Raw genomic sequence first — 12,884 nt, 5'->3', positions numbered from 1 at the left:
AGGTACCTGAGGCTCAAAGAAGTTAAGTGACTTGCCCGAGGTCACACAGCAGACATGTGACGGAGCCGGGATTAGAACCCATGACCTCTGACTCCCAAGCCCGTGCTCTTTCCACTGAACCACGCTGCTTCTCTTGAGCCACAAATTTATGTCTTCTTCCCCCATTAGAATTTAAACTCCCTGAGGGCAGGAACTGTGTCTTGCTTCTGGTGACTTCTCCTAAGCATTTAGTACAATGCTCTGCACCCAGAAATCACTCAATAAATTCTATTGTTGGACTGAAAATGTCTGTTATGACGATATCTTTGAACCATCTACACTCTAATAATAATTATGGTACTTGCTCAGCACTTACTATGTGCCAAGCATTGTTCAAAGCGCTGGGGTAGATAAAAGTTAATCAGGTTGGACACAGTCCCTGTCCCACATGGGGCTCACACTCTTACGCCCACTTTATACATGAGGTAACTGAGGCACAGAGAAGTTAAGTGACTTCCCCAAGGTCACACAGCAGATGTGTGGCAGTGTCGGCATTAGAACCCAGGTCCTTCTGCCTCCGACCTATATGCTGCTTCCCATTAATTTCCATTAAATCACTGGTTACTAAAAGTTTTCCCATAAAATGAACTCCTTCAAAACACAGCTACCGGGTTACAGAAGAAATGACAACATTTATCTTGGTAACACGCCATTTGCTTTGTTCCAATAATAGTATATTCATATATCGAAGAAGTCATTCCAGAATTCCCTAGCTACTTTTAAAAAGTGTAATGTCCAAAATTTAAGAGACAGTAAACCTCAGTCTGGCGAAGGATTTTCCATAGAAATTCTAGCTGAGCACCAAGTCTCCTTGTGGTTATGCACAATGTTCTTTCCCCCGTTTACAAATCGGGGTTACCAACACTATAGCTTTGGATCATTGCATTTCAGGATATAATTAACTGTACACAATTAAAGAGACTGTGGGAAAATGATTTAGTCACAGCACTTTCCATGTGCAATTGTGGTTAAACTAGCTCTTATGAAAGAACAAAGAAAGAAAAATATCACAAGTTTTACCTTGGATAATTTCAAATTAAAAATCCCCAAACATCCCATGGAGTTTTGGAAACAGTGCCTGGAGGGAAATTAAATTCTTTCCATTCAAAATTTTCAGACTGGCATGTTAAATTTATTCTCAATCTATGCATTTAAATTGAACGCATGGTACCTCTGCTCTAATATATTGCCAGGGAAATCATTATACCGGGTAAATGTTTCCAAAACATGTATGTTAGAATCAAAAGTAAGATAGCTGCAGAGGGTCCCTTGAAAAGAGTGTAGTACTTGTTCTACTTAAATGCTCAACTTAAAGCGAGTTTCCAGCTGAGCCTTGACATCCTAAGGACCAAATCAGACTATGCTGCTTTTCATTTTTCCTCTGAGGTTTTTTTTTTTTTAAACTTTCCTTAGTAACTTTATTGGCTGATTCGCTGCACAAAGAACAGAATAGCATTTTTTTCCCCCAGGGGACGGAGCTATTTTCAGACTTCACTAAGCAGTCATTTAGCACGTTTCAACATTTCCTTCTGTTGCTCTCTTTGTTTCAAAGAGAGCTGTCTGATTTTGCTCCATTTTCAGCTGGAGACTAAATGACACCAAGCAGAGTCAACTGTTAGGTTAGTTTTCCAGGTAAACACGTTTTCATTTTAAGTTTCTGCTAAAGCATGTGGAATGGCTTGAATGACATTTTAATGATGTGGTGGGTGTTTAGTACTTTGCAGATATGCTTAACACTTAAAAGATTAGTTGTTTGCTAGACATAATAGCGTTTTTCAAATCTAAAAGTTTGCATTTTCAAATTTTGTTTATGCAGGATGAGTAACTCCGAAGTACTTAAAACCTTATTTAGCTAGAAATACAGCTATTTTTGTATGTCCCAGATGGATTAATTTCTCTCTAGCTAGCCTCCATTGAAATCTATTAATATTTCAGAGATGATTTCAGACCTTGCGTAGTTTTCTTTTCAATTCAAAGATTAACTCAGATTATAAGGATTAACTCAAAAGAAAATTAAAGGGTGACAACATGCTTCGCAGAGTTTTTGATCACAGAGATATCTGTGACAAATGAACCATTTTCGATCACTAAATGAAAGAATAATTGATGAAAATCTAAACTAAAAGGCAAAAAAGGAAGGGATCATCTCAGTTTAGAGAGGCATAACAATGTTGGAATGAAGACAATTGCACTTTCAAGTAATTATGAAAAATACCATTCTAAAAGCAGCCGAACAAACCATTTTATGTACTCTAGAGCCCGAATACAAAAGCCATTTGGTAAAGAAATGGCGTTTTTCTTAATAAAGTTTTCTTTAAAAAAGTCAATAGCAAGTTTGTAATGAAGTTAGGAACTATCCCTAACAAGTGAAAAAATGAAGGCCCATGCAGCAGTAGATTAGTACATGGAGAACATTTCATAGTCAAATACAAAACAGATGTATGGAAATAACTGTTCCGTTAGTGATGAAGCCATATTGTCTGAGACTCACGAAACAATCGTGGGGATTTTTTTTCTTTCCCTCTATCTCCTTGCCTAACTTGACCATCCCGACCACCTCTTCCCTTTGCCCCTTTCCATTTTCCTATTTGTCCCTTCTCTCCCCCTAGTACCTCGTCTCTTTCTCCCAGATTCCCACCATTTTCTTTAATCTTTCTCTATCAAATTCCCATCCACCCCTTTTCTCCTTGAGTCCTTTCTGTCTATGTCCTCTTACTCTACCCCAGAGAGTGCCATTCCTTGGCCTCCGCTTTCCTCCTGCACTCCTCCAGCTCCCTCCATCTTCCTTCCTGGTCGGAACCATGCTAATGCCCAATTTAGGGGTGATGGAAGGGGAAGAAACTGGTAGGACTTGAGTCCTGAACTGAAATCCCATGGTGTGGGGGAAGGATTAAGGAGGGCCAGCTCTACGGGTCTACGAGGACTTGTGCCCCAATGGGCAGTCGTGGTGGGGTTAAGCTTTCTCCTTCCCTCCAGCTTTTGGGGTTGGACGGACAGCTGTACCTAGCACAGTAGATTCATTCATTCATTCAATCGTATTTATTGAGCGCTTACTGTGTGCAGACCACTATACTAAGCGCTTGGGAAGTACAAATCGGCAACATATAGAGACGGTCCCTACCCAGTAGCTGTAATCTGTCTTGCCTGGCAGGTGGAGATGAGCCTGGAGTAGAGTTAGGAGATGAACTCTGCCAAGCACGAGAAGCGATGTGGCCTAGCGGATTAAGCACAGGCCTGGGAGCCCGAAGGACCAGGGCTCTAATCCCAGCTCCGCCACTTGTCTGCCACGTGACCTTGGGCAAGTCGCTTCACTTCTCTGGGCCTCAGTTACCTCATCTATAAAATGGGGATGAAGACTGTGAGCCCCACATGGGACACGGACTGTGTCCAACCTGATTAACCTTGTATCTGTCCCAGAGCTTAGTACTGTGCCTGGCACACATTAAGTGCTTAAATACCATCCCCCCGAAAACAGCACTTAGTTCAGTGTTACGCACATCATCATCATCATCAATCGTATTTATTGAGCGCTTACTATGTGCAGAGCACTGTACTAAGCACTTGGGAAGTACAAATTGGCAACATATAATTGGCACATAGGAGGTGGCTCGATCAATGCGACCGATGGCTTGGTTGAAGCTTTTGAATTCAGAGCCAGAAAAAGATGGATTTACTTGACAACTTACTGCTGGTAAAAGAGTGTTGGACTATAGAGAAAACAACAGATATCCTAAGTCACCTGTTCTCTCTCCATTGACTAGCGTTAACAGCTCTGGGGCCAAAGGGTGCAGAACTGATGTCCATCCCCTTACGATCTACTGCTTCCCCTAGCTACAATTTCTTTCAATACCCGTCTCCCCCACTGGACCGTGAGCTCTTTGCGGGCAGAGATCGTAACTTCGGATCTACTCTACTGTACCCTTCCAAGTGCTTAGCACAGAGCTCTGCAGACAGTGAGCGCTCAAGAAATACCACCGATGGATGGATTGACTGACTGGAGGCTGGAAGTGGAGTCTGCTCCCTGTCAGCCATTCTCCTTTGCTCCATTGTCACCAGCAAGATAAGGTCTAAAATAGAACAGTGCTTGGCACATAGTAAGCGCTTAACAAATACCACTGTTATTATTATGTGACAAACTGGAGGGATATTAGGATAGCTTTACCCAGGGCCTTAGCGGGGACTTCTCTCTCCAAGTGCCATTTACTCTAGTCGTGTAACAGCTATTCACCCACTTGGTCCAGATGGTTTGCAAATCAGGTGAGCCCAACTACAAGAGAAGCAGCATCAGGTTCTATGAAAACATTCTAGTCACTGTTTTCAGCCCTGAAAATGAGGGAAGTCGACTCCTCAGCCCTTCCCAGGGGCTACCTAGAAATTTCACTAAATGACTTCTTTGGACATTTAAAATCTAAATATTCCAGAGCCCAGGATTATTGAAGGCAAATGCTTTTGTAAGGTTGCAAGGTGGACGCTAGTTCTGGGAGCACTTATAACAACTATGGTATTTGTTAAGTGCTTACTATGTGCCAGGCACTGTACTAAGCACTGGAGCGAATACAAGCAAATTGGGTTGGACATAGTCCCTTGTCCCACGTGGGGCTCACGGTCTCAATACCCATTTTACAGACGAGGTCACTGAGGCCCAGAGAAGTGAAGTGACTTGCCCAAGGTCACACAGCAGATAAGTGGAGGAGCTGGGACTAGAACCCATGGCCTTCTTACTCCCAGGCACGTGCTGTAGCCACTACGCCATGTTGTACGGATTCATTCATTCAATTGTATTTATTGAGCATTTACTGTGTGCAAAGCACTGTAGTAAGAGCTTACAATTCAGCAATTCAACTGATACGGTGAAGACTCAGAAGGCTCTAGGATTCAAGAGAGAGGACGTGCCAGCTCTGGAACAGGGGCACCCCAAGGGACCCCCTAGTACCTTTTCCCAACATTTCCGCTTTTGAGTGTGTGTGTGTGTGTGTGTGTGTGTGTGTGTGTGTGGAGGGGGGGGAGGGAGTTGGTGACGTATCAAAGAGGTCAGCAGGCAAACTTCACTGCTCCTCTTGGTGCCTCTATAATAATAATTGTGGTCTTCTTTTTGTGTTTTTTTTTTAATGCTACTTATTAAGCGCTTACTGTGTGTCCAACACCATTCTAAACCCGGGGGTATGTACAAGTTAATTAGGTCAGACACAGTCCTTGTCCTGTGTGGGGCTCATGGTCTTAAGTAGGAGTAAGTAAGTAAGTAAGGAGAAAGTAAGACTATACTTTCAGGGATCATTTCTATAGTATGTGACTAGAGAAGTGAGATCGAAAGTGTAAAGAGACTGACCTTCCCAGACTGAGCCCCTTCCTTCCTCTCCCCCTCGTCCCCCTCTCCATCCCCCCATCTTACCTCCTTCCCTTCCCCACAGCACCTGTATATATGTCTGTACATATTTATTACTCTATTTATTTATTTATTTTACTTGTACATATCTATTCTGTTTATTTTATTTTGTTAGTATGTTTGGTTTTGTTCTCTGTCTCCCCCTTTTAGACTGTGAGCCCACTGTTGGGTAGGGACTGTCTCTTTATGTTGCCAACTTGTACTTCCCAAGCGCTTAGTACAGTGCTCTGCACACAGTAAGCGCTCAATAAATACGATTGATGATGAAGTAGGAGGATGGGTATTGACTCCCCATTTTACAGTTGAGGAAAATGAGGCACAGAGAAGTTAAGTGACTTGCCCAAGGTCACACAGCAGGCAGTTGGCAGAGCCGGGATAAAAACCCAGGTCTTTCTGACTCTCAGGCCCGAGCTCTCTCACTTACTTGGTGCCAAGCACCAAAAAAGGGGTGGGGATGGTTGTTGTTGTTGGGGGGGGTAATGCAGTTGTGAAGCTGGGATAGTACAAGAGCCTGGAACAGCGTGGTGTTTGTTTGGGTGGGAGGAAGGAGCAGATCTTGGAAATTTGGTGGAGGAAGAAATGTCAGGATTTGGCAAGACTGAATTGGGGGGCAGGGTGGTGTTGAAAGTAAAGGATAATACCAAGGCTCCAGGCCTGAGAGACAGGGAAGATGGTGGATTTGTTAACTGTGAAGGGAAAGTGAAGTGGAAGCGAGGTTTTGGGCAGGAAGCTGGGAGTTCAGTTTTGGACAGATTGAATTTGCGGGGCCAGAGGAATGTCCACGTAGAGAAATGCAAAACTGCCAAGGAGAGAGGTCATGGCTGGCGAGATGGATTGGGGCGTCATCCAAAGGTGAGCACTCCAAGGGAATGAGTGTAAATTGAAAAGAGAAGGGAACCTGAATAGAGCCTTGATGGATGCCTACCGTTAGCGGGCGGGAGGCAGAAGAAATGCCGAAAGGAGGGAGATGAGACGACAGCAGTGATGTCCAAAGAAGGTTTTTTTATGATAAGGGAGATGACGGGAAGGAGCCACTAGAAAGTGATTCATTGAAGATGGCAGCCAGGAGGGAGAAAAGAATGGGTTCAAATGATTTTATACGGGAGAGCAAGTGGAGGGCTACTTATTTTTAGTTTTGAACATGGGGATGAACTATGAGTGGGGTGTTGGGGGTGGAGTGTTGAAAGAATGGAGAGGAAAAACGGGGGGGGGGGGAGTGTGCTGGGAGGGAAGAGAGGTGGGAGAAGATAGAGAGGAGGGAAATGGGGAGGAGAGGGAAGGGGCCTAGAGAGGAGTGGGAAGGAAAGAGGGATAGGACTGGGAGAAAGGAGAGACAGGGAAGAGGAAAGAGACCCCAAGGGGAAGGTACTATTGCTGCTGCAGTGTCCCTTCCCCACCAGGCCCTGGGGCTCTGGGATAATTCATTCATTCAGTCAATCGTATTTATTGAGCGCTTATTGTGTGCAGAACACTGTACTAAGCAGTTGGAAAGTACAAGTCGGCAACATATAGAGGCGGTCCCTACCCATCAACGGGCTCACATGTGAACATCTCACTCCCACCTGGTTGAGTCCACCCAGCAAGCACTCAATAAAACTCACCTGTGCTGGGCAGCAGCAGCACGGGAGAGAGGCGAGGGTGGAGACTAAAGTTTACCGCGTGGAAGGAGGCAATGGTAAACCGCTTCCATATTTTTACCAGGAAAACTCTCTGGATACGCTACCAGAACGATTGCAGATGGAGAGCGGGGCGTTCTGGGAGAGATGTGTCCGTGGTGTCGCTATGAGTCGGAGACGACTCGATGGCATAAGACAAGGCAAACACCACTGATTGAATGACTGATTTGTTTCCCACTTACAGAACGTCGAGCATGGAAGTAGGTCTATGGACAAGTGCATTTTAGTATTTGACTAACTAAAGTATGGACTGATTTGTTGCTAAATTGTATTTTCCAAGCACTTACTGCAGTGCTTTGCACACAGTAAGCGCTCAATAAATGCGACTGAATGAATGAATGAAAAGGTATTTTAGTGATTTTTCAGAAGTACACTTGGGGGCTGATAACTATAGTTTCTGTTTATATAAAAGGATACTATCCTGCTAAGCTCAACCTATTTACTTCAAATTTTGTTTCTTTTCTATTCTAGAAATCAACTGGTGAAAACAGACCATGCAGGCTGTGGGTTTGCTCTATTTCTTGCTGCTTACTAGTTTGTGTTTTGACTTAGCTCAAAATGAAAGAAATGAAATGTCTGCAAGGCAAAGGAGAAGGCTGCATATTAGAAGATTTAGGAAAGGTTCTTCATCAAATCACAGGTCAAATAGGCAATCTAGGATTGAGCACACAACTAGAACTACTGAAGCACCGAGACTTCCCCTTGTGAATGTGGATGATAGTATTGTGGAAATCTATGATTCTCTTGTAGATCTCCGGGGCGGAGAATCGAGTTATAATGTTTTACCAGGTAAGAAAAATGCAATGTATTTTACATCAAATATTAAAATTGTTTTGGGGGCTATTACCATGACCAAGTATCCCAAGTAGCTTATGTGATCTTTGGTAATCATTAAAGTCAAATTAATTTGAAAAAAATCTTTTACACTGTGTTTAGGACTTTTAAGAACTGTTCACCCTTTTACTCTAGGCATTTATAAAACAGACATTTTGGCATGAATGCATTCTGATCTGAAATCTATCCATCAAGTTTATTGAACACTTACTGTGTGTGGTGCACTGTATTAAGTGCTTGGGAGAGTACAGTACAGCAGAGTTGGTAGACATGTTGCCTGCCCAAAAGGAGCTTACAGTCTGGAGGGGGAGATAGACGTTAACATAAAGGTGCTGTGACGCTGAGGCAGGGGTGAAGAAAGAGTGCAAATCCAAATGCCAGGGCGTTGCGGAAGAGAGTGGGAGAAGAGGAAATGAGAGCTTAATTGGGGAAGGCCCCTTGGAGATGTGCTTTTAATAAAGCTTGGAAGGTAGGAAGAGCGGAATATAGTCAGTTCTTCCGGAACACGTGTTTTCACTATGTTTTTTGGATAGAACCGGATGGCAGAATTGGGGAAGATTCTTCCATCAGGATGCATCTGTCTGTAAAGAACATGATGCATTTCCGAATAAACAGGGGTGGCCACCCAGAGCAGGGAAGCGGTGTGGCCTAATGGAAAGAGCTTGGACCTGGGTTCTAGTCCCAGCTCTGCCGCTTGTCTGCTGTGTGAACTTGGGCAAGTCACTTAACTTCTCTGTGCCTGTTACCTCATTTGTAAAGTGGGGATGAAGGCTGTGAGTCCCATGTAGGACAAGGACTGTGTCCAACATGGTTACCTTGTAGCTACCCTAGCATTTAGAGCAGTGCCTGACACATAGTAAGTGCTTAACGAGTACCGTGATTATTACCCTCCCGGCATCAGACATGGGGCAAGTACTATAAAATGTGGGTTTTCCTAAACGTGAGGTTCTTCAGAAATGCTACTCCATGTTAAAGAACCACTGACTGTACTACACTGCTTAGAAAGTAAGACGACCACGGATTTAAGATGACTCTATTAAAATCTGATGCTCTCAAATGGAAAATCATCTGTTCCCCATCTGTGTCCCTCTCACTTGTCTCCTCTCCTGTCTCTAAGTCCCCTCTATTGGTGACTGAGGGGCAGAGACGGCTTTGACTGCTTTCTAAGGTTTATCACTTATCTGAGATTCTTGGTATGTATGGCAATTCTAATAATAATAATAAATGTGGTATTTGTCAACCGCTTACTATGTGCCAGGCACTGTACTAAGCGCTGGGGTAGATACAAGATAATCTTGTGGGACACAGTCCCAGTCCCACATAGGGCTCCAGTCTTGATCCTCATTTTACAGATGAGGGAACTGAGGGTCAGAGAATAATAATAATGGTATTTGTTAAGCGTTTACTATGGGCCAGGCACTGTTCTAAGCGCTACTGAAGTGACTTACCCAAGGTCACACAGCAGACAAGCGGCTGAGCCGGGACTAGAACCCAGGTTCTCTAACTCCCAGGCCTGTGCTATTTCCACTAGGCCACGCTGCTTAGACGGCAAAGATGCTTCCCAGACACAGAATTGTGCTGATCCAACGTTTCTTACAGAGTCAGGAGTTCGATTCAGTATATTCTGCAGCCTACATCCACGACGGGAGACAGAGAGAGAGAATGGATAACTGTCGTCTTTCTCTCCGTTACCCCCTACAATGGGGGAAGAGGAAAGAAAAGAGAAAGGCACAAGAGGAAGAAGTTAATCAGTAGAGGAACTAGTGATGGGGGGAAATATCTAAGAAGAGAAACCAGAAAAGAAGAAAGGCAGGAATTAGAAGCAGCAGGAACCATCATGGAGAGGCAGCAGGGACTTACAATAGGGAAAAGTACTACATTTCACCCAACTAGACTGTAAGCTCCTTGACGGCAGGGATCATCTCTCCAACTCTATAGGATCGTACTCTCCCAAGTGCATAGTTCAGTGCTCTGCACAAATCAGGCGCACAGCAAGTACAATGGATCGATTTCCCTGGAGATTTTGGGAGAAGACAACCACCGTATCCTCTGCTCAGCCACGGTCATACCGATCTGGAATCGGAGAGAAACCATTTGCTCTCAGTCAGTGGTATTTACTGAGTGCTCACTGTGTGTAGAGCACTGTACTAAGGGCTTGGGAGAGCACAGTACAACAGAATTTGCAGACACATTCCCAGCCCATTACGAGGTTACGGGCTCTGTGACGCCTCTGTATGCCTGCATGTGAAAGGGAGTGGGAAGAAGGAAGTGAGCCCGCTGTTGGGTAGGGACCGTCTCTAGATGTTGCCAACTTGTACTTCCGAAGTGCTTAGTACAGTGCTCTGCACATAGTAAGCGCTCAATAAATACGATTGAATGAATGAAGGAAGGAAGTCTCTCCCAGCTTCTAGTAATGGCATAGACAGTTGGGTGGCTTAGGGCGCTGGCCTCTGTGACAAACTGCAATTGTGAAATGAGGCCTTATTCTGTATTGTCAAAAAGAGACCCAAACCAGCTCTCGGTTGCAGAACAATATGGCGATACAAAGGATGGTGGAAAATGATTGAGTTCCTTTGCCGGGTTCCTCAGGTTGTTCTGGGACCAAACTACTGGGAGATCATACGTGAGACCCTAAGGGCAGTAAATTTAGAACTCCATCATATCCTTCATCTGGGTCCAAAATTCTTACCAAATGCAGATGAAACTGGTATGAGTCAAAAGCAACATATTATTCTTAGAAGGCAATTTTAAGCAAGCCATGTCTGCACTAGGATATATTGTAGAATTCCCAAATCTTAACATAAACTCTTCTAGACTGTGAGTCCATTGTTGGGTAGGGACCGTCTCTATATGTTGCCGACTTGTACTTCCCAAGCGCTTAGTACAGTGCTCTGCACACAGTAAGCGCTCAATAAATATGAAGGAATGATAGGATGATATTTTTTTTCACTGCAAAATGTTGAGGTGATTTTGCTAGCCCAAAGATAGTGTCGTATTATTGAATCACTACTGGATCCAAGGCCAAAGACTGAATTTAGATAGCTTTAGAAGTTATCTCTCAATCCTTATCGACTCCCATGCCCATTGCCCATACCAGCTGTTCTCTCAGTCAATCAGTGGTATTTATTGAGCATTTGCTGAGTACAGGACACTGTACTAAACGCTTAGGAGAAAACACTACAAAGTTGGTAGACACGTTCCTTGCCCCTAAGAGGTTAACTTGTACCTACCCAGAGCTTAGAACAGTGCTTAGCATCCGGGAAGTGCATAACAAATACCTTAAAAAAAAGGAGCTTGTATCTAGATGGGGGGAGACAGACATTAAAATACAGATATGTACTTAAGTGGTGTGGGGCCAACATCGACTGCTTAAAGCGTTTTTTTGTCATTATTTTTATGTTAGTGGTATTTGTAAAGCACTTACTATGTGTCAGGCACCGTACTAAGCGCTGGGGTAGATACGGGATAATCAGCTTGGACACAGTCAGTGCTCCACATGGGGCTCACAATTTTAATCCCCATTTTACAGATGAGGTTACTGAGGCAGAGAGAAGTTAAGTGACTTGTCCAAGGTCACACAGCAGTTAAGTGGCAGGGCTGGGATTAGAACCTGGATCCACTAGGCCACTCTACTTCCTAAAGGAAGGATTAGGAAGGATTGGGATTCTTCCAATGCAGAAGGGAGCGGGAGTAGGGGCAATGAGGGCTTAGTCAGAGACTTTTAGACTTTTAACTCCCCCCTCAAAATCCCTTTCCCCCTGCCCCTCCCATTTCTTCTTCTTCTTATGGTACTTGTTAAGTATTTACTATGTGATAAGCACTGTTCTAAGAGTGCTGGGATAGATTCAAGTTAAACACCATCTCTTGCCCTTAATGACATGGTCACATATTTTAGCAATCAATTTGAAACTATCGGGCATGATCTCCCTGCTTCCTTCCGCCTCATCTTTCCCAGCAGTATCTCAAGGACAGCCCTCGCCTCCTCTCAAAATCTACCCCCTCCACCTGCTCTTCTGACCCCATCCCTTCATATCTTACGAAAACTCTTCTTCCTCCCCTGACCGCCCTCTTCAACCATTTGCTTTCCACCGGCTCCTTCCCCACTGGTTTCAAACCAGCTCATGTCTTCCCCCGTCCTAAAAAAAACCCCTCCCTTGACCCCACAGCTCCCTCCAGTTATCACCCCAGCTCCCTTCTACCATTGCCCTCCAAACTTCTTGGACAAGCTGTCTATACCCACTGCCTCCACTTCCTCTCCTCCAGTTCTCTCCTCGATCCCCTCCAATCTGGCCTCTGCCCCCTTCACTTCACAGAAACTGCCCTCTCTATGGTCACCAGTGACCTCCTTCTTGCCAAATCATGCGGTCACTACTCCATCCTAATCCTCCTCGACTCTTAGTTGCCTTTGACACTGTGGACCACCCCCTCCTTGAATCCCTAGCTAACCTTGGCTTCCCTGACCGAATCCTCTCCTGGTTCTCCTCCTATCTCTCTGGCTGCTCCATTGCAATCTCTTTCATGGGCTCCTCCTCTGCCTCCCACCCTCCAAATGTGGGAGTCTCTCAAGGCTCATTCTCTCCCACAGCTTCAAGAACCATCTCTACGTGGATGATTCTCAAATCTACCTCTCAGCCCTTACCTCTCTCTTTCTCAACAGTCTCACATTTCCTCCTGCCTGCAGGACATCTTTACTTGGATGTCCTGCCAGCATTTCAAACTCAACATGCCCCAAACAGAACTCCTCGTCTTTCCACCCAGACCCTGCCTTTCCCATCTCTGTAGACACCGCCACTATCCTGCCTCCCAAGCTCATAAGCTCAAGAGAAGCAGCGTGGCTCCGTGGAAAGAGCACGGACTTTGGAGTCAGAGGTCATGGGTTCGAATCCTGGCTCTGCCAATTGTCAGCTGTGTGACTTTGGGCAAGTCACTTAACTTCTCTGTGCCTCAGTTAC

General features: G+C 44.7%; 2 protein-coding genes and 1 pseudogene across 2 annotated transcripts in view; 2 read left to right on the top strand and 1 right to left on the bottom strand.

Moving 5' to 3' along the window:
- The window catches only part of LOC119919600 (centromere protein P), a 280,519-nt gene that overhangs the window by 60,184 nt on the left and 207,451 nt on the right, over positions 1-12,884 (bottom strand). The gene's annotated exons all lie outside the window — the stretch shown is intronic.
- The window catches only part of ECM2 (extracellular matrix protein 2), a 32,779-nt gene continuing 21,485 nt past the window's right edge, over positions 1,591-12,884 (top strand). The window contains exons 1-2 of the mRNA XM_038740150.1: positions 1,591-1,671; positions 7,570-7,887. Of these exons, the coding sequence (XP_038596078.1) occupies positions 7,593-7,887 (295 nt within the window). The 5' untranslated portion in view covers positions 1,591-1,671; positions 7,570-7,592. The remainder of the gene's footprint in view (positions 1,672-7,569; positions 7,888-12,884) is intronic.
- On the top strand, positions 5,292-5,374 carry LOC119920382 (annotated as a pseudogene).

The sequence above is a fragment of the Tachyglossus aculeatus genome, chromosome X1 (genome assembly GCF_015852505.1).
Source record: "Tachyglossus aculeatus isolate mTacAcu1 chromosome X1, mTacAcu1.pri, whole genome shotgun sequence".
Taxonomy (NCBI): domain Eukaryota; kingdom Metazoa; phylum Chordata; class Mammalia; order Monotremata; family Tachyglossidae; genus Tachyglossus; species Tachyglossus aculeatus.
The sequence above is the reverse complement of the archived record's forward strand: the minus strand, read 5'-3'. Positions and strand labels throughout refer to the sequence as shown.